Below are 21,744 nucleotides of genomic sequence, written 5' to 3' on the forward strand. Positions count from 1 at the left end.
GTGCATCGTGGGTGAAGATCCTGGCGGCCATCTTGGTAAGGTAAGTAAGAAGTCGCCGCAGAGCGGGGATTCGGGTAAGTACTAAACGTTTGTTTGTTTTTTTTTAACCCATCCCTTGTGTTTGTCTCGCGCTGACCGGGGGGGGGGCCTATTGAAAAAAAAAAAACCGTTTCGGCGTGAGACAACCCCTTTAATGCGAAGGAAAATGACGCATGCTGTGTTTTTTTGTTTGAATGATTGAAATGCGAATGGAAAATACGCATTTGTGATCTAACTCATTGCAATCAATGGGTTCTAATATCTGCATATTACGCAAGCAAATATTTCATGCACAAATACACTCACATGAATCTGCCTTCATGACGGCCAATTTGCCCTATTTACTGACCTTACTAATAGGCTTTTACCTTCACATACATCTTTCCAAGGCAGTGGCTTAGCTGACTACTGACAGCCAGTAAGGTGACCAGATTTTCCCAGGGTCAAAGCGGGACAGGGGTGTGTGGTCAGGGGCGGGGCTTATCACAATGGATGATTTTTCACCTCTGTTGTTCTCAAAAGTACATGTCCATTTCCAAAAAGACAGGAAGCAAATTCTGCAGCATTTCTCTATCAGAAAGACATTCAAAATCCATAGCATTGGTGCGAGTTTTGACTGGAAATACTATGTGGCCCTTCCCCCTCACCTCCTCCAAAGGCTTCCTGCTGTCAGCGCTCCCCGGCTTCTGGTTACTAGTGGCCTGTAGTGGCCTCACCTGATCAGCAGAACCGCATTGGAGAGCCGCATAGTATCAAATCGGCTGCGGACATGTGGCTGATTTCCAGTCAAAATCTACACCAATGGTACAGATTTTGACAGTTTTTTTTAAAATGCAGAAACGTTGGCGTCACGGACATGCACAGTGTGATTTTTCTTTTCTTTAAATTCCCTGCTCTGTTCAGAGTGGGGTTGCGTATGAAAGCGCTGACTGTACACAATGTATTGTGTATGGACGGCGTATCATAGGCAGAAAAATAGAGCATGCTGCGATGTATTTCTCTTGCGTATGGATACGCTGTGTCCACATGCAGGTGTGCAAGGAACAATGAAAGTCCATCTACTTTCATTGCCTTCATTTACCGCATATCACGCATGCGTTCAATGCACGTGTAATATGTGATGAAAACCACCCGTGGACATGAGCCCTAATACTGAGATGACACCGACTGATACAGTCACACTTGGTGATATAGCTGATATTTATAGAGACCATGGATGAAGAAGGGCGAGGACTGACACTTAGGTCGGCTTCACACGGGCGTAAGCGTATTTACGCACACATTTGTGCCATGTATTATCGCGAAGAGCATTGAACTTTTGCACGTACAAATCGTACGCTTTTGTGCATAAAAAAAAAAAAAACAAAACCCAGCCCTGCTCCCATTCATTGAACTTGGCGATTAGCGTAATTAGATCAAGTTGTGCTATATTCCTTGCAAATGTAGAGGAAAATAGAGCATGCAAAAAGCACGTGCAAAACACGCTGAAAATACATTTGTGTGAATCCGGCCTGATATGCGCTATTTTCATATGCAATACGCACGAATATAGGACAAGCTGCGGGTTTCTTTTTCACAACTGGAATGTGACCAAACCCAGATCCGCAAGTATTTGTGCACGGAAAATCTGCGGGCGCAATATGCGGAAAATAGAAATCAGTGATATCAAAGGGTTCATTCGCATTTTGGTCATGAATAAAAAAAACATAGCCTGCTCTATTTACCTGCGCATTAGCGCCCAAAAATATCACATATTCCACTAATTGCCCGTTTCAATGGCTGAGCGCACATATATGTGTTGGTTTTTTTGTGCGTAAAAGTCCAGTAAAACACTCAGTTGCACGCGCAAATGCACAACACCCATTCTGCCAAAAAACACAGCACAAATGCGTGCGGAAATACACATACAGAGTGTTTTCCAGTTTTTTCCATGTGCATTTGTACGCGGCCAAAATTACATACCGATTGAAATGGCTAATTAGTCAAATGAGTTCAAGATGTGTTCTCTTTATCTGCACAATTATTATGCAGTGTTTCACGTATTTATGCCCCTCCCCCCCCCCCCCACTCCATTAACTTCTATGGGGATTTTTGGTGCACGAATGCGCAGGAAAATACAGCCTGCAGTGGTGTTTTTTTGCGTGACCAAAATGTGCAGGAAAGGTGCGTGCATCTGAGCAAACCCATTGAAATCAATGACACCATATTTGTGTTTGCAAATATGTGCAGAAATACCCCGTGTGAAGGACCCTTGGCAGGAGCACTGTGCCCACTTGTCCTGTCACCACACATGTACCCAGCTGTAGGAGTATAGGAAGATTAATTGCTGTAGAAATTCTCACAATACAGAAAACCGGCCCAGCATTGGCAAAATGGAAATAGCTGTAAATATTGGCAACACGTTTTCTTGGTTTTCAGTTAACAAATTCCTTGTTTTATTTATTTACTAAAGACATCATTACCCGTTTTAGGGGAGGGCGGTCAGTACAGACACCACGGCGCCAGCAGTAAAGATGGCGGTCAGTGCAGACACCACAGCGCCAATAGTAAAGATGGCAGTCAGTGCAGGCAGCATATTAACACTAATCGCTTCAGTTATGCACGCTGCCGATTCCAGCCAATGAGGTGGCTGGAATCGGCACCACGTGACTACACAGCGTGCACGCGCATTGCCTTCAGCAGCCGTGCAATAGTAGTAGTAGTTGTGTAGTGCACGTCTGCTTAACTGTACTGTGTAGTGCACGGCTGCTGAAGGCAATGCGCGTGCACGCTGTGTAGTCACGTGGTGCCGATTCCAGCCACCTCATTGACTGGAATCGGCAGCGTGCATAACTGAAGCGATTAGTGCAGGCACCACGGCGCCAGCAGTAAAGGTGGCGGAGCAACCACTTCCGGTCGGAGGGTAATCTGGAGCGAGCACCTCATGCAACTGTAATAACTCCTCGGCTACTTCCTGCGGACATTCCTAATCTTTGCTGTATAAAAAGTGTCGGTAATAATGAGTAATATCGTGGAAGAAGAGGAGGATGATTACATGTCGGACGCCTTCATCAGCTCCCTGTAAGCGGCCTCAACTGTCAAGGTTCTGCTATCGGCCATGTTGGTAGAATAACCGCTTCTGGACTTCCTTAGTGGGTTATTAATGTCGTCATGCCGTTAGTGTTAAAAGAGATTGTACAGAATTAGGGGAAATAGGGGCGTTCATGTGAAAAGTGCTGAGCTGCAGTACCTGACACATCCTCTGGGTAAGAGTGGTGCTGTTTCTTGAGGTAATAGCATCTTTGTTTCTAAGCCTGCACTAGCTCTTTAACCCCTTGGTGACCAGGCTACTTTGCACATTATGGTCGTATTTGCACAGTGCATTTACGCCGCGCAGATCTGCAATACACTTTTGGCCACATGTTTTGTCCGTTGTGTGTATTTGTATACGTAAATGTGCCGCGTGGTTGCGAACACCAAAAATATACACAAAGTCACATTGATTGTGTGTGGTACAAATAGGCAGGTTTTCTACGTATGTCATGTGCATATTCGCACCCTGCATTGATTGCAGTGGGCTCCTGCGCACCAAGTTGGGTTGTGCTGCGTATTTTATCACACATCACGCGAAAAAATAAAAGCGCTAATGTGAACAGACGTGTTGAAGACAATGCGTTGTATTCACTGTGCATCACATGTGCATGTAATATGTTGCACAAATATGCTTGTGTGAACGAGACCCAAAGGGGTTCTCCAGGCAGCGCTTGCCGCCAGTCCCAGGGTATACCGGGGTCAGAGCGGAAGCTGCTACTGCGGCGCTCCTAATTGCAGGCGCAGCTGTCATTGCAATCAATGGGACCCCAGGCTGCAATTACAGGCACTGAGCATCTCATGGGGGTTGGAGCAGCGACAATTTTGTGACAAAACCACATTTTTTTTTTATCTTTTCTTATAACGCCATGGGGTATACATAGTGTGCTAACTTTATTCTGTGGGCCAATACAATTATGGAAGTAACAATTGGGTGTGTGTGTATGTATATAATACATTTTTTTTCTTATTACCTTGGCATATTAAAAGTCATTTTTACTACAAATTTTTTTTTTTTTAAATTTGCGCTGCCGCTTTCCACAACGAGGGACATTTTTGCAGAATAAGCTGTGGGAGGCCTTGTTTTCTGTGAGAAGTTGTATTTTCCATTCATACCATTTTGGTCTACATGCAACTTTTTCAGCCCAGGAAGCTCTGCCCGATATCTTGTTCGTCCGCATGTGGTTTTATGCGGATGCAAGGAGTCTTTCTGGTAAAACACCCCTCCCATCACTTCTGTGAAGTAGTGTTCCTCCGGCTCATTAGAGGATCGGCAAGTGTTTTCATTCGGGGACCTCGCATCGCACACAGTGCCGTGTGTTTTACCATCCACTGATAGCGATCTGAGGAACGTGAAAAGATTCAAAAGAATTTCAGCGTACCAAACTGGTGCCAGCTTCTCGATAACTGGCCTGGTAGCTTTAGCTTGCTTTTTTTTTTTTTTTTTTTCTAAGGACATGGATAAAAGAAAAATTGACCCCGTTTACCATAAGACATAATATTTTTATAGTATGTGTAATTACGGACGTGGTGATATGTAATACGTGTGCTTTAAAAAAAAAATCTACAATAAAGGGAGCTTATAGGAAAAAAGTAAGGGGTTTAAAAATTTTTTAATAAACTAACTTTATTGAACCTTTTTTGACAGATACCTTTTGTCCCTCAAGGGGACTTAAAGATGCAGTTGTTGGTTCGCTGACATAGCACACTACATTACGCATGTCTATGATGCCAACTTGGCACACTCTGCCGGAGGCAGGGTCTGATGGGCCGGCATGCCTGGCAGGTCCAGAGACTTTGATCAGACCTTTAGCTTGCATAGGAGCCCGTCACCACTCCCCCTTGTCACCCTCTTACATGCCACAACCATTAATGATTGTGGCATGTAATGGGTTAAATGGTTGGGAACAGAGGTTTCTCCATTTCCGGCTATTAGTGCAGGATCCAGGATTCCAGTAAAACGCAGCAGCCTAACCTAAGGCCCCTTAGTGACCGCTGTAAAAGACCCCTACTGCTGGTCGCTAAGGGGTTAATGAAGTGCGTTGTAATTTAGCTGTATGCATAAGTGTGTGTATAAATCAATCACACTAGCTGTCTGGTTATTGTCTCCTAGGTTATGCGCAGTACAATTTTTTTTTTTTCTTTCTTCTTTGTATTTCCCGCACCGTCGCTCAGCGATGATGTGAGTAACCGCAGCCCAAAAGCAAGGGTAATTGCGTATGGGTTGCTGGTTGAACGGCCTTCATTGACATCAATGGAGTTCGTTCACGCGGATTCAATGGCAAAACAGAGCATGCTGTGATTTTTCTTCCACTTGCAGAATATGCAATTCATATCCACGACTGTGAACGGAAAAGCAAAAATGCATGCCGTTCGGCGCCTGCGTTTTCCCACGGATCACCCATGAGGACGGCGATCACGGAATCCACAATCAAAATCCGCCCGTGTGAGCCCGGCCTCAGCATGGAAGAGTAGTAACCGTTTTTAGTAAACAGCACAGTGATACAGTAAGGTGCTTCCTCTTCTTTCCAGCACTTTGCTGGTAAGTCAAGTGTTGGGGGCGTTATAAATGTGGTGGTCTCCTGGTGCAGCAGACAGCTATCTGTATTGTATTTACTGGGGCCCGTTATGTTCTGATGCCCAGCAGAGGACACAGTGTGTATGGCCACGGAAATATGAGATGATAGAAAGCGCGGAATTATGTATAACTGCGTGTTTTCACTGAAGACAGCTGCCCGAAGGCTTCAGATTGGCTGATTGTCTACAACCTCCTTTCCAGAATCCCAGTAGGAAGAGCAGCTCTGGGGCACAAACGTCGACACCTCCAAGGCCGGCTTCACTTGGGCATAAGTGCATTTTTGCTCGTGTATGTGCAGCTAAAATGTGCTTACACCCGTGTATTTTGCCCCTCCCCTCCCAATATTGATCCAGAGGAAGGCGAAAAAAAACCCAAATGGGGTAGAAGCCAATTTCCCCTCATTTAAGGGCATGTAAATTTCTAGGCACAGTATCTCATTGACTCTGTCCTTGTATGCTACGCCAATGCGCAGGTTTCCTGCATATTCGCAGTGCATCTCCTTTGTTTTCAATGGATTGCTCTGCAGGAAATAGTGTCACTTATTTAGCATGATCGAAGTGAGTGTGCGCAAAATTCTGATGTGAATAAGCCCTATAAAATCAATGGGTTCTATTTACTGTGTATTGTGCGCGCAATGCTTTGCGCCAAGACAGCCATGTAAATCTGGCCTAAGGCCCCCTGTACACTGCAGAGCTGGATTCCAGCTCCACCAGCAGTGGTGTCTGCGCGTACCTGCTTGCTTTCTTTTCTTCTGTACTGCGGATGGTCCATACGGCGATCTGTCGGACATGCGCAGTACAGATTTTTTTTTTTTTTTTTTTTGAAGCTCCTGCTTTTACTGCGCAATGACTTAGCGATGCCGTGGAAGCCGCAGCCTTTCCACACTGTGATTGCGGAAGGGCCAAGGATCAGACAACTTCCATTGTCTTCAATGAAAGCCGTTAGTGTTAAATCTGCACAAAAATGGAGCATGCTGCAAGTCTTATCATTTTTTTTTTTCTCCTCTGCTTGTGGAAACCGCAGTTGGTTTCCACAAGTGTGCCAGAAGAATCGATTTCCCATAGCATGTTATGGGCGCTATTTGCTGCGCATCCGTGGTACGGACACCCGCAGGAAATATCAGCCTGTAGGCAGGAGCCCTAACAAGGACGGTTTTCATGATCTCTTGTAGACTAGGACATTAAATGCCCTCTAGAGTCCTGCTAGTTTTAGCATGGAATTTTTTTTTCATTTTTCTTTAGTTGTATTGCATTAATTACTGTTAAAAAGCAACTATAAAAACTTCTGGTAATCAACTTTACTTGTTGCTTTCAAACTGACCTAAAATAGTTTTCTCTATCTTTATGTACCAGACAGGATGTTAGACCCGGAGTCCCCGTGCCAAGGAGAGTCAAAGAATCTTACGAGAGGGAGGAGAAGCATAAGGAAAGTAATATTAAGAACAGACAAAGGAGCTTGAAGGAGGTGGAAAAGGAAAGGAGGGAAACTGTACTAAATGAGGCTCTCGGCAACGAAAACAAGGGCTTTGCGTTACTGCAGAAGATGGGCTATAAGAAAGGCCAAGCACTTGGCAAGAAAGGTAGGGATCTTACTTGTATCAGTTTTCATAAACAACTAGCTGATATACCCGGTGTCACTTGAGTTAATTTGATACAGGTGTTTACATGTTGTTTGCACGGAAAATTTTATGAAGTCAAAGTTACTTTAGAGTAACCGAGGAATAAAATATGTATACACATAGAGGAGCGTTAGATTCTCCTCAGGCTGCATGTACCGATGTCCCTCTGCAGAATGTGCCACCCCCTCCCACTCTCCTCATTTAGCACCTAAAGAATGCTCACGCCAAATTTCACGCTTGTACAACACTAGGAAGTTACATTACATAGGGGTGCACTTACTTTTGCAATTAACGGTGAATAATCGAGTTGTTACCCCTTTGATTTTGCTATTTGGGACCTAAAGAATGCTCCTGCCAAATTTAATGTTTGTACGACATCGGGAAGTTAGAGAATATGATTTGGTATATTACACAGAGCCACCAATACTTTTGCACTTGGCATTGAATTTTTTGAGTTGTGACCCCTTTACTTTTCCTATTTAGGACCTAAAGAATGGTCATCCCAAACTTTATGTTTGTACGACACTGGGAAGTTGGAGAATTAGATTTGCTACATTACACAGGGGCGCAAATACTTTTGGTCTTTGCACTAAATTTTCGAGTTGTGACCCCTGTACTTTTCCTATTTAGGACCTAAGGAATGCTTCTGTCAAATTTTAATGTTTGTACGACATCAGGAAGTTGGAGAATTAGATTTGGTATATTACACAGGGGCGCCAATACTTTTGCACTCAGCATTGAATAATCGAGTTGTGACCCCTTTACTTTTCCCATTTAAGACCTAAAGAATGGTTTTGCCAAATTTTATGTTTGTACATCGGACAGTTAAAGAATTAGTGGTGAGTCAGTCAGTGAGGGCTTTCACGGATGGATGGATGTCAGCTGCTTGTAAACACTGTTCCCAATATCACAACCCGGATGTGCTCTGCAGAACACCACCTCACAAGACAGGTGTTTGTCCCCAACTTCACCACTTATCTGGTGGTCTTCTAAGTTGACCATCTGTTATGTGTTGTACAATGGAATGCTTGTCCTCTCCTCTGTCCACGAAGAAAAAGGATATATCCACCTTGCATTAGAAAATTGCCAGGAATGGACTCCTAAACCTGCATTTGCATGTGCATTTTTGCACATTGGGCATTGCATATTTGCTCACACGACTGCATGTTTCTTTTTCTTGCTTTTTTAACTGCACATTTTTGCATGCATATTGGTGCACACAAAAATATACAACGATACCCTCAGTCATTGAAATGGTCAATTAGTTTTATGACGTACAAATGTTCCCTTTCCCTGCGCAACTGCCCAGGAAAATACAACGTGCTGCATATTATTATCTTTTTCTGCACAGCAAAATTGCATGCACAAAATACGTGTCTGAGTAAATCCACTGAAATCAATGGGTTCTATACACTGTATTACACATGCAAATACGGTCTAGTGAATCTGATTTAACCCTTTCATGACCAAGGGTCATTGATGCTCCTGTGTCCCGGTCACATTTTGGTATTCCCATTTTCGAAAATCATAGCTTTTTATTTTTTCAGTGACGTATCTACATGATAGAGCTTCTTCTCTTTTTTTTAAATTTATTTTTTTCTGACAGCCTTCACCATGCTGGATTAATAATGTGATATTTCAATAAATTAGACCTCTATGGATACAGCAATATCAGTTTCTACTTTTCTTTTTATTGATGCGAGAACTGGTAAAAGTTTTTTTTGTTTGTTTTTAATTTAATTTTTTTGTGATTAACATGTCTTTTATCTTACTTTTTTTCTTTAGCCCCCATAGGAGACATGAACCTGCGATAATCGCTTATACAGTATAATGGAACACTATGGTATTGCATTATACTGTATTTTACCAGGCTTCCTATTAAAGATGAGGATGCTTGAGGAAGGAGTCTGTGCCGCTAGTCTGTTTGACTTGGCTTCAGAAAGCCTTCTATCTGCAATGTTGCTACTTTAGTACACCAATGCAACATGTATTGCGGTGCATGACTTTGTTGATGAACTGAAGTGGTCACTGCACTTTGAAGCCAATGTGATAACTACCAAAAGTACAAATCGCTTAAGAGGGCACAAAAAGTCATTTTTAAAGTGCTGGTCATTAAGGGTGTCATATCTGTCTAATTTGCTGTTCACTGCCTGTTGTCATATGAAGTCAGTCTCTAGTAACAGATATAATCAGACAGAACAGGAAGTGGGGGGGTGAGGTGTTTTATGTTGGCCATAGAAGAGGATGGTGAGGGGAGGAGAATGTAGACAAAAAACAGGGCTCCAGATGGCGACTAAATTGTTGCCAATATGACTTATAATTTGCAGTTGATGAGAAGACTTAACAGCAGCCCCACCACCCTTCTATCACATGTTCTTCTATCAGATGTCTCACTGATAGACAGTAGCGCGGCGCTCTATGCAGAGAAAATCCTGACCCCCCCCCCCCCCCCCCTCCCCAGCTCCTGTTCATGCAGTAGATGGGGAGGAGTCAGGATCTCCTCTGCATACAGTGTCACCCGGAGTTCGGAACCTCTGAGAACTAATCACAGATCTGTAGATATAGACTTGCTCAAATCCTTTTATCTCTTTATGTAATCCCAGACAGACTGGATAAGATCAGGGCTCCGTGGGGCCACTTCACCACTTCCAGGACTCCTTGTTCTTCTTTATGCTGAAGATGGTTCTTAGGCTAACTTCACACGGACAAGCATGATATAGGGCCGTGAATCCCACCCCCATATCTCACTCCCCAGCATGTGAATTCCCCAGGAAGGTGCCATATGGTGTCACTAATAGGTTGTGAGCCCACATGGTGCACTACACGTATCATGTGGCCTGACACCCCGTGTCTACTTTTCTGTGCAGGAATAAACACTATGCAGCCCCCACCTCCCTCAATATTAAAGAAAGGTTTGTGAGTGGCTGACTCATCAGTGTCCTCACATGTGCTTCTTGCTCCTCCGTTTATCCGTCTGGCTCTCCATATGTTGGGGGTTATGTAGTGTATATGGCTGCCCTCTTATGTTTTGTGAGTATTTGGACACTTTCTGTGGTATTATTTTTATTTTTTAAACCTCATAGTAGTAGTCTACCCCCAGCAGCTCTGAGAGAACTGAAAACTAGAGATTCAGCCTGCAGAGGGGAAAACTGCTGAAGGATGCAGGTCATAGAATGGTCAGAAGTAGTGTTATTCCTTATTTATTCTGTAAAGTTATCTGAAAGTGCAGGTATGCTTTAAGGGGGCAGTCCCACAAAATATTTATCCCCTACACTGAGTAGGGAATAAGTAATTGGGGGTCTGACAGCTGGGTCCCTTACCAATCACAAGAATCTGGTCTTGAGTATCTCCCGATGGATCTGTCAGAGATGGAGTACAACCGCTTGGCCATCTGTGATATCTATCAAAATGAATGGATAAGTAGTGACCACCGCTCCATTTATTCGGGAACACTCTGGGACCCCGTTCTTGTGATCGGTGGGAGTTCCATTGGTCAGTCCCCTATCTGTTTATGGGATAGGCTAGTAAAATACTTTTCAAGAAAAATAGAGGCTGCCATAGCAGCAAAGGTGGAATAATGTGATAATAAGAATCATGGCTTTAGCGTGAGATGCTCAGCAAGCACATGTGAATTTGATGTTGAGGTGTCCACATACTTTTGGCCATGACACGTTTACTAAATTTAGTGTTTTGGAATTATGCCATATCCTCCTATGTCGGTCGGTAGCAGTATATTCCAATGTGATGGAGTCGGTTTTGAAAATGACTCTTTCCGCCTTGTAAACGTTATTGATGCCTGCACACATTTGAGTTCTAAGAAAAAAATCGGTGGAAAAAAAGGTCAACTTATTTTAACATTTTGATTGCTCTGTTATAGTTTTGTCTTTACTGAGAAAACCTTCCGAACTACCATCTGTCACTTTCGGCGCTGCTCCGTCTTATAGAGTAGTAAACGCCGTACTTTTCCTATCTTGCCCTTCCTGTAGCTTTTTCTTTGGGGCTTTCAGTGCATTGAAAGCCGCAGTTATTGTTGGTGAGGTTAAGCCGAGTGTTGTTTATGTTCTTGATGCTTTCTATTGATCACTGCGGCAGGTCCACAGTGCATTATAGCTATTATTTATTGCTAAGGGGTTATAATATTTTTTATTTTATGTCCATTTATATAAAGACAGATAAAAAGGTGCTTTGCAGCTAGAACAGACAAAGTGAAATATGTTCCACAAAGAGGCAAATAAAAATTGCTGTCTAATTAGTATGGGGAAGCTGCCGTGCTACTGTCCAGCTAACAAAATGTAAAATAAGAATGGAGCCAGCCAAGATATTTCACCAGTAAGACAGACCAATAACGGGATGAACGGCCTGTCCTACAGACTGTTCCTTCTATAAATTTGGATCTCCAGAAACCGTGGAAGGTGGATACTCTGTAGTCTCAAGTGTGCAGTCTAGTGTTGTCTCATTTATTCAGGTTGTATATCCTAAAGAAATATAGGATGGTGGAATAGACAAATCAGTATCTTCTAGTTAATCCTAAAGACGTGGATATATTAAGGTAAGAATATATGGCCATATAAAAAAACTGGTATTTTTATAAATGCGCTTCACTGCCTCATGTTAATGGGGAAAAGAAAAAAAAGTAATATTTGCTTTAGTCATGTTCTTCTGCTGTACTGTATGTCACATAGTAGTATGCTAAGCGGTAAGAAAGTAGGATGCTTGGCTGCATAGTTGGAGGTGTAACCAGTAGAAAGAGGGAGATTGTGATCCCTGTATGGCGCTCTGGTGAGACCACATCTGGAATACTGTGTTCAGTTTTGGAGATCTTGCCTATGGAACGACCTTGATAATATCGAACTAACTCTAATACGGACTACAAAAATGTGGAAGGTCCCAAGAACAAAAATGTATCAGGAAAGACTTTAGCAATGTAATTTGTACAGCATGGAGGTAAAAAGGGAGATGTGGGACATAATCCACGCCCCCAAATATGTTAGATATAAATAAGGTTTAGAAGGCAGGTGAATTTATTGGGAAAATAAATACTGGAACAAGATGGGAGCAAAATCGGGAAATATTATTTTTGATGTATTATTTATGTAGTAGATGCTTGGAACAAACTTCCAGCAGATGTGATTGGAAAATTAACAGTAAAGTGAATTTAAGGGGTCGTCCGAGTTGACAAACTGAGGGTGGGGATGGTATAAAATTATGATCATGGTTCCACAACTAAAGGTTGGCCTTGCCCAATATCAAGTCCTTAACCCGTTCTGTAACTGGCATAAATGTTTCTAGCAACTTAGCTTCCCTAATATCCATGTTGTAGGCCTTCTTCACATTGTACTGATCACATTATAGACTAAAGTATGGCTACAAAGGAAACATTGAATATTGTTGAATTAGGAAATCAAAAAACAGCAATAGAACATTCTTCTGCTTGTCTCATTTTTGATGAAGGCCTTGTCTTGCTTTAACTTCTCACTTTCGAAGATTCTGTATATCTCCAAGTTTTGGGTTTCCCTATTCCTGTTCTGTTATGGGCGCAGAAGAACTGAATCTCTTCAGACAGTGGGTCCGTCCTACGACTGAACTGAACAGTACCAGATGGGCACCACTGCCTATAATGGGCCCCAGCTTTTGTCATGCTCTTAGGCATTTTCCAGTGTAAAATAGCACAGCATGCTGCAATGTATGATTTGGGATTGTGGGTTGGAATTGCAAATGGAGCCTCCAAGGCAGATGTGGACAGAACTTGTGTATTATGGTGCAATTTGGCTACACCCACCGCCAATGTAATACTTAAACAGCGATGCTTTTTCATTTGTTCATGACAGTGGTGACTTTAGGGCCTCATACATGCGGATTTGAATTGTGAAATCCGTGGCGGGCGTCTGCCCCTGGATTCCACAGCAAATACTGCCCATAGCATGCTATGACAAAGTGATTCTTCACGCACATGAGCTGAAACTAATTGCAGTTTCCGTTCGCGGATCAAAAATCGCAGCATGTTCCATTTCTGTGCGGGCTCCGCACAGACTGCTTCCATGAAAGTCAATGGAAGCCGTCCGACCCGCAGCCTATCCGCAATATCAATTCCGGATTGGCTGTGGGCACCTACGTCCTCGCCTAGTGATGGCGTGGGGAAAATCTGTACTGCACATGTCTGACAGTGAGCCATCTGGACCATCCATAGTGCAGGAAAAGAAGACAATGACCAGTACGCAGGGTCGCCGGCCACGGTCAGGAACGGAATCCTGCTCTGCTGTGTTCATACAGACTAAGTCTGGTGCACTCGCAACAAGAGATTATTTTATCCCGTTCATTCTCTTTGTTTCATTTTTGTTTTTTCATTTTGTTGGGTTCCCACTTCCCCCAGTATGTTCTTCACAAGTATTATGAAAATATTTGACCACAGATATAACATGATGTCCAAGCACATATTTGTTCATGTCGGCATAACCCATTATAAATAGTACACTGTCCCAAATTGCACATATTGATTTATTTTTTTTCCTTATTTTTTTATGTATAGGCGACGGTATTGTTGAACCAATTCCACTGAATATTAAAATGGGTAAGTCTCGTATTTCCTATCTTCTTTTGATTATTGGGTAATGGTATTTGCTTGGCCAAGAAGAAATTTTCATCTGATAGTCTGTATGTGGTTATCTGTATTAAATCCTTCCTTAGAAGGTTTGTAAATATGCTATTGGGTTGTTGAGTCTATCATAACCACTTAAGGACATGCTCCCCCCCCCCCCCCCCCTCACTTTTGGTTTCTTTTCCCACTTAAAAAAACAAACTTTTTTTCTGTCAGTGTAGCTCTCTGAGGGCTTATTTCTTCTCAGAACGCATTGTATTTTTGAACAGTACTATTTCAGTACACTCAAAAACTTTTTAAAAGTACCAAGTACATTGAAATGGAGGGGAAAAAGGCAATTTCTCATTTCTATCATAGGGTGACACAGCTGAATATCCATGGGTATAGCTACTGCCACTAGGGGGCGAACACTAAGCAGAAGAGTGGTAGCTCCTTCTACTAGCTATACCCCTCCTGCTGGTATGAAGTTAACCAGTTTTAACTTGGTGTTTATAAGAGGCAGACCTAGTTATCACCAGTTTTCAAGTACCTCTTGCATTCAGGAAATGCAGTGAGGCAGGACTCTCCCTGTTATCCCACCAAGTAGGTTGAACAGAAAAGAGTTAACTTCACTATTGCCTGCCCTGTCCTCAGAAGAAAAGGAGGCACTTAAAAGCATTAACTTTGACGTGACCCGTCAGCTATAGTGTCCCCCCCTATTAACAAAGTACTCCCTTTCTCCTTTAAAGGCAGGTGAGTACAGCGGCGTACACTGCTGGAACTGTGGAAATTATTTCATTTTTCCATGTGATGGATAGGTATCTTTCCCTTCAAAGAGGCGAGTATTCCCTAAACTAATGGGACCAGATTTTCCCAGGGTCAAAGCGGAACAGGGAGGTGTGGTCAGGGACTGGGACTACCTCTGTCATTATAAAAAGTACAGGGCCGTCTCAAAAAAGACAGGGAGCAACATCCGCAGCATTTCTGCATCCCAAAACCAGTCAAAATCCACACCATTGTTATGAATTTTGAATGTCAAATCGGCTACGTATCTGCAGCTAATTTCATACTATGCTATGTAAACCACTGAACTAGAATGGGCACGCTCCCTGTCACAGGCAGGCACAGACCTTACCAGGGCTTTTACCACTATTTTAGAAAGGCTGGACCGTTCTGACAGTCAATCTGGTCAGAACTTGTCAGATTGAGACAATTTATTTACGCAGAACTCTGTGGAAGACCACTGAAAAGAACTAGACAAGGCCCCATCTAGATCTCCTGTATTGCCATGCTGTCTGTTATTCTTGAACCACAATTGCAATCTCCTTCCAGAAAGTTTAATCGGTTATAGGGCGATCTCTTACCAGTCTTCTGATTACAATCTGGATAAACAGGCCTCTAAAATTTTCGCTATGGTAGATAGCCCAATTAGGCGCCATTAGGTATACCTTAAGTCACAGATCTTTCATTCAGACATCCAAAACATTTCCAAAAGTGTTCACTCTCCTTGAAGAGTTTGATGACGTATTGAACAGGGAATGGAGTCCTCCTGATAAACGTTTCATTAGACCTAAGCGTCTAGATACCCATACGACTTGGTAAAAAACTGGTAGTCTTCATCAGCCGTAGATCCACTAGTGTCTTATTTAGCAAAACTCACCACCCTCCTTATAGCTGGCAATTCATGTTTTCAGGACGTTTGTAAAAGGAAAATGGTCCCTAGCCAAAACTTCCTTCAAGTAAGTGGGGTCAGCACTCTGGCAGAGTGGACTAAACTACTCCACAAAGCTATTCTTTCCAGATCTTTTCTGGAGCAATTGGCAGATATGGCTTAACAGATAGCTCAAGCGGGAAGTTTATATGCAAAGCTTCTTTGGATACTGACAGACCTTATCTTGCGCATTGGCGGCTTCGGTAACCACACTCTGCACTCTGTGGCTTAAATCTTGGCACTCAGATGCCTCCTCCAAGAAGTCCTTAACAGACTTTTCTTTTGTTGACTCAAGGTTTTCCAGAGTCAGGCTTGATAAAGTCATCTCAAAGGCTACTTTTTGCAAGAGTTCTCACCTATCACAAAACAGACCCAGATGTACAAAAGTATTGCAAAAGAAAAGATCACAGCTTTGCTCCTTTTGCCACTCAGCTCCCCAGACGTTGGATACTAAAAAAGCCATGCATAAACAAAAGTGAAGGCTTGCATTTAAACCAAGACCATCTTGGCTTCCCCGTTCTCAGATCTCCATGAGGAAGACTTTGTGGAAGATGCCTTGAAGGGTGGCCCTGATCCAATCCATCCTGTGTGTGTGTTGATTATTCCTATTCAGGGAAACTTAATTTGCCCATGTTTCAGATGCCTGGGTTTGGGAAGTCATGTCTTTAGGCTAGTCTATAGAAATTTCAGCTCCACCTCCCAGATCATGTGTTTTTTTTGTTTTTGTTTTTTTTTTTGTTTGTTTGTTTTTTAAAGTTCCAGGATTTCCAATTCTCCTTCAAAGGCCAAAGCTTTTCTTCAGGCAATAGACAGACAAACTTTTCTCAAGGCGTCATTGTTGCCTTTCCTCCTCAGTGTTTTGCAGGTTCCTATTCAAATCTTTTCGTGGTACCTAATAAGGATGGCTCTATCAGACCCGTCCTGCATCTGAAGAAGTAGGATCAGTATGTCAGCCTGACCTTTCTGCATGGAGTCTCTATGATTTATCATTGCCTCCATGGAACCACAAGAGTTTCTATCATGTTGCAACATTAAGGATGCCTATATTTGTGTACCTATTCCTACCACTTCAATTTATCCACTGTGCCATCCGGTTAAATCAACGCTCTTCCATTTGAATTGGCTGGATTTTCTGGGTCACTTCTTCAACATGGCTCAAGTTTGTGTACCATTGCCAACTCCAAAACTACTTATTCTCTGGAAACGCATATGTTCTTTGCAAACCCCAAATCCCTTGACTATTTTTTCACTGCATGAGACTGCTGGGGCTGATGGTCTCCTCCTTGGTCAAAGCGATTTTTCTTTGACTAATTTCACTTTCCAGTGGACCATTCTCTCGAAGTGGAAAAAGTCTGTGGCCTCCCTCAATCCAAAGATCCGACTACCTCTGGACATTGAGCGCTCCCTGTTTTGGTTAAAGTCTCCACGGATCCATCTGGGACGTTCGTTTCTAACTTTTCCAATGACAAGTACTCGCCACGGATGCCAGCCTCTCTAATTGGGAGTGTACTCTGAAAAATTTCTTGGTGCAAGCAACTTGGGCCCACAAGGACGCCACACTACCAATAAATGTGTTGGAACTTCAAGCCATTCTCTTGTCTCTTTTTATAACTTCATTCTCCAGGGTTACCAGTTTGAGTCCAAACTGTGAACACAACGGCCGTCATGTACATAAATTATCAAGGCAGGACTCGTAGCACCAAAGTCAAGGAGGAAGCAGCAAAGATCTTGACTTGGGTCAAAGATCGCCTTGCAGTGCTCTCAGTAGGCCACATACTGGGAGTAGTCGACTTCCTCAGCAGAGAGAGTGTCAATCTGGGAGAATCGGAACTACATCCCGAAGATTTTCCTGCACTCTGTCGAAGGTGGGCCACTCAGATGTCGACCTCATGGCATCCAGAATCCATCGCAAGCTGCCAATTTTTGTGGCCACGTCGCAGGATCCCCAAGCTCAAGCACTGGACGTACTACGGTAGTAATTTCATGGACAGAACTCTGGTTCCTGTACTACTTTACCCCTTTTCCACTAATCTGACGACTTCTCAAAAAAATCAAGGTGGAAGGCCTTCCTGTGATTCTCATCACCCCAGATTTGCCCCAATGGAAGCAAAGATCTTGTCTTACAGGGACCCCTCTTCCACCTGAATTTATCTACTCTTTGCTTAACGGCATGGCGGTTTGAACCGTGGTCTTTAGAGCCTGTGGATTTGCGGAACCTGCCATTCAAACCATGATAAAGGTTCGGAAACCCTCCCTTTTGGGTTTTGTCATCGCGTTTGGAGAAACTTATTTTGTTGGTGTGAACAATGCAGATTGCATCCTAAGTGTTTTGCTTTATCCCTCCTCCTGTCCTTCCTACAGGAAGGTCTGGATATGGATTTCAGTCTTAGTTCTTTGAAGTGTCAATTATCAGCACTATCCATACTCTTCTAATGTCCACTGGCCTTCTGTACTTTTCTACAGGGGCATGCTCACGCCGCCCCTCCATACCATTCCCTGTCCCTTCTTGGGACTTTAATCTCATACTGGATGCGCTTCAGTCTCCTCCTTCCGAACTGTTTAGTGAAGTACCAGTTCATCTGTTGACCTGGAAGGTGGCATTTTTGATAGCGGTCACATCAATCTGCCAGGTTTTAGAGCTTGCAGTTTTGTCAGCCAAGCATCCCTTCACATTCTTTCATCAGGATAAGGTTGTCCTGCAACCCGTCCCCCCACCCCGTCCCCACGCTTCCTCTCTAATGTGGTGTCGGCATTCAACCTTAATGAAGACTTAGTGCTAGCTTCATTTTGTCCCTCCACAGTTCATCCGCGAGAACATGCTCTTCACAAACTGGATGTAGTGCGAGCCTTATGGATTTATCTTTCTCAAACTGCCTCTTTCAGATAATTTAATTCTATTCGTCATTCCTGATGGATCAAGACGTAGTCTTGAGGTTTCCATAGTGGTCATCTCTCGCTGGATCTGATCAATGGTGGTAGAGTGATAGTATGCCAAGGCATAGCACCTCCGTTCCATGTTATGGCACATTCTACTCAGGTAGTGGGTGCCTCGTGGGTGGTACGCAACGGGGATTCCACTATGCAGGTGTGTAAGGCCATTATGTGCACTTCTTTACACACCTTTTTTAAAGTCTTAACAGATGCATACTTTTGCATCTGCAGACACCTCATCACTTGTTCAGAGAGTTTTAAAAACAACTATAAACTGATTTCATGCGTCCTTCAATATTTTCCCACCCTCGAGAGACTGCTCTGGAACTTCCCATGGGGAATCTCATTGCGGTAGGCTGTTCGGGACCCCCGAACTTTGATCGGGGCATTTAAATGCCACTGTTAGAATTGATGGTGGTATTTGAAGGGTTAACTGCTGCGATCAGCCGACACTCGCATTGTATGGAGCGGGATCCCAAACTCGTCCACCTCCATACAGTTGCATCCTTGAGGTTCGTGGTTTGTGTCTCATGGAGCGTTAAGGGGTTACGTTTCTGAACAGGGAACTGTTAGGATAACTTTTCTCTTTCATATTCAGGGACAAGGTAAAATTTCATTTTGAGTTTTCGTACTTTAAAATGAGCCGGCTTATGATGAAATCCTATTACCTGATGTTTCCATCTGAAAACTTTGCTTTTAGTAGTTTATTTTATGTAACATTTCCCAAGGCTTAAGGTTTGAACACGTTGGAACCGTTATTATAGATAAACAACATCAAATAGCTGAAATTCTTTTATTGTGGACAATTTAGCCATATTTTGCACTTTATGTGAAGCTATATTCATTTAATATTGGGCATGTTTTGATGAAAGAGTATTCCACTTCAATCTCGCGTACTTGGGAAAAAGTACATTTTCTGTCTCCAGTGTATGTACCTAATGGTATTAGCTAAACTGCACAAATCAATATGCAAATCTGTTTTGAAGATGAGATGAAGATTGCAGTTCAGCATTTTAGGTATACAGTGAAAATTATAGTAGGACATTATTGGAAATGTGGCTAAATTAACTGCATTGCTAAATGTGTTTTTTGAAATGGCCCAACTTAAGTGAAGAGCTTTGCTCACCATTTTCCGTGCACAAGTGGCACTTTGGAAGCAGATACTCTTTACTGACGTGAAATTACAGAATTTTTAGATGGCACTTGTATATTGTAAGCCCCATCCATTTCGCTGGAGAATGACCAGGCATGTGCAGCCACCTCTTCGAAATTGGAAAACAAGATCACTTTACCTTATGGCTAAAAGAGTTTGTCAAAAGTATGTAGCTGGAAAACACTTTAATAATATATCTGCTGCAGAAAAGACAAAGCTGCACTAGTCACATGTTATTGATGTGACTTTACCATTGCAGCGAGGTGAGAAAAAAAAATTCCAGACTGAGAAAACCAGATCAACAGCATGAAGACATAACAACGTTCACCATTTAGTATGCTCCTTAACCCGTTTAGGACCAAGCACTGTAAATTTACGGCTCTTGGTCCTGGACTTAAAGCTCAGCTGTATGTAAAATTACTGCGGGGATTAAAGCCCCCTGCTTCTGCAATCAATCAGAAGCGGGATGGGTTGTCAGCTGTTAGTCACTGCAGACAACCTGTAGGAGGAGGGAGAAGTGGGTTTTACCCTTTCTGCCTCCACCTTTCTTTAGTACACAGGGTTCAGTGAGCGCTTTGTACTAGAAAGTGAAAGTGTGTCTTTCACTATGCGAGTCCGTGGGTAAGGTGACTGCCAGGATTCCCTGCTACAGCAGAGCTACAGCAGAGCTGCACAGTCGTAGTGGACCCTGATCAGCTCTGCCAGTGACTATTGTCACTACAGGGGATGTTTCTCTCTGTAAATGAGGCTCCTATGGATGCCTCAGCTGCAGTGGGAAAATGTCAAATTAAAAAAAAAAGTGAATCCCCCCCAGAAGTCTTATATGACATCATGGGGGACATAGATAGTAGAAAGAATAATTACATACATAAGTAAAAAAAATTACAGAATAAAACAACAATATATATACGTAGGAAAAAAAATAATCCAAAGCTGACGCCAACCAAATCTGTCACTATATGCGTCCTGTAAACCCAAACCATACATACTATATATCAAAATGTCCGAAACAAAATGAGGAACCCGTTCCCATACTCTTAGTGTAAATATACTAATTTTAAAAAAAGTTTAGAAAAACTTTTTTTTTTTTTTTTAAAGCTTTTTACCACCAATAAAACTAAAAAACTGAAAAAAAAAAGTAGGTGAAAAAGATATTAAGAAGAATAGCCATAGATGTCACGGTAACAACGCAGCAAAAATAATTTTGGTAGCTAAAGGAAAAAAAATAGGGCAGTAAAACCACCACATGGATAAAATCAAGTGTCTGGTCCTTAAGATACAAAACAGACTGGTCCTATAGGGGTTAATGTACAAATGGAAACGTTGGTGCCTGCTGCCACTAAATATTGCTGCAGGTCTTCTGGGTGTTTGACTACCTGGCTCTGGTGGCAGCCAGTGATAGCTTCCTCCCTCTGCACATCTAGATAGCGTAGCCACTGTTCCTTTTTTAACCTTGAACTTGCAGACCGTGCTTCCAACTGTATTGCTAGGAACACTCATTGCCTTTTCTGTCATTTTATATCCTTTTTTTGTGCTTGTGCACCACTCTTTGCATAGCATGCATTCAAATGTCACAGTCCACAGAGCCCTAGCCAGTCCAGGTATTAGATGTTTTATCTCAAGCACACCTGATGCAACTAGTGAAGCCCTTGATTACTTGCATCAGGTGTGTCTGAGACAACATCGGCAAATATGTAGTCTTATGAGGGATTTTATTGAGGGGTTTGAAATATTTATGAGCCTGCGGTAGTCATTAAAATTGGCACTTTGTGTTGTATTTGGAGAAACCACGTATTATATTCAGCTATTTAAATTATTATTGTTTGACCTTTTTTTGCAAACGGCTGAAGATTAGTAAATCTAATTTTGTTATGCCGGTTGAATAATCTCGATTGCAATTGTATGTATTAAAGTCCAATATGTAAAAACCTCTGTATATACTGTGGTGATCTGCTGTAACTGCATGCGGATCACCTCCAATTATTGGGTGGCACCTGGACTTGAAATGGCAATTCCAGGTGTAGCCTAGCACTAATCTGCATGTGATTACAGCATCAGGTTGCATGGGTGC

General features: G+C 42.7%; 1 protein-coding gene across 2 annotated transcripts in view; it reads left to right on the plus strand.

Moving 5' to 3' along the window:
- The first annotated feature begins 2,890 nt into the window (after window positions 1-2,890).
- GPATCH11 (G-patch domain containing 11) overlaps window positions 2,891-21,744 on the plus strand; it is a 35,395-nt gene continuing 16,541 nt past the window's right edge. Inside the window, exons 1-3 of one of the 2 annotated variants that reach the window (XM_066595877.1) lie at window positions 2,892-3,099; window positions 7,039-7,265; window positions 13,831-13,872. In XM_066595877.1, coding sequence (XP_066451974.1) covers window positions 3,038-3,099; window positions 7,039-7,265; window positions 13,831-13,872 — 331 coding nt within the window. In that variant the 5' untranslated portion in view covers window positions 2,892-3,037. Of the gene's footprint in view, window positions 3,100-7,038; window positions 7,266-13,830; window positions 13,873-21,744 lie in introns of both variants that reach the window. The other variant, XM_066595878.1, reaches the window with a different exon arrangement.

This window comes from Eleutherodactylus coqui, chromosome 3, assembly GCF_035609145.1.
Source record: "Eleutherodactylus coqui strain aEleCoq1 chromosome 3, aEleCoq1.hap1, whole genome shotgun sequence".
Classification (NCBI taxonomy): Eukaryota; Metazoa; Chordata; class Amphibia; order Anura; family Eleutherodactylidae; genus Eleutherodactylus; species Eleutherodactylus coqui.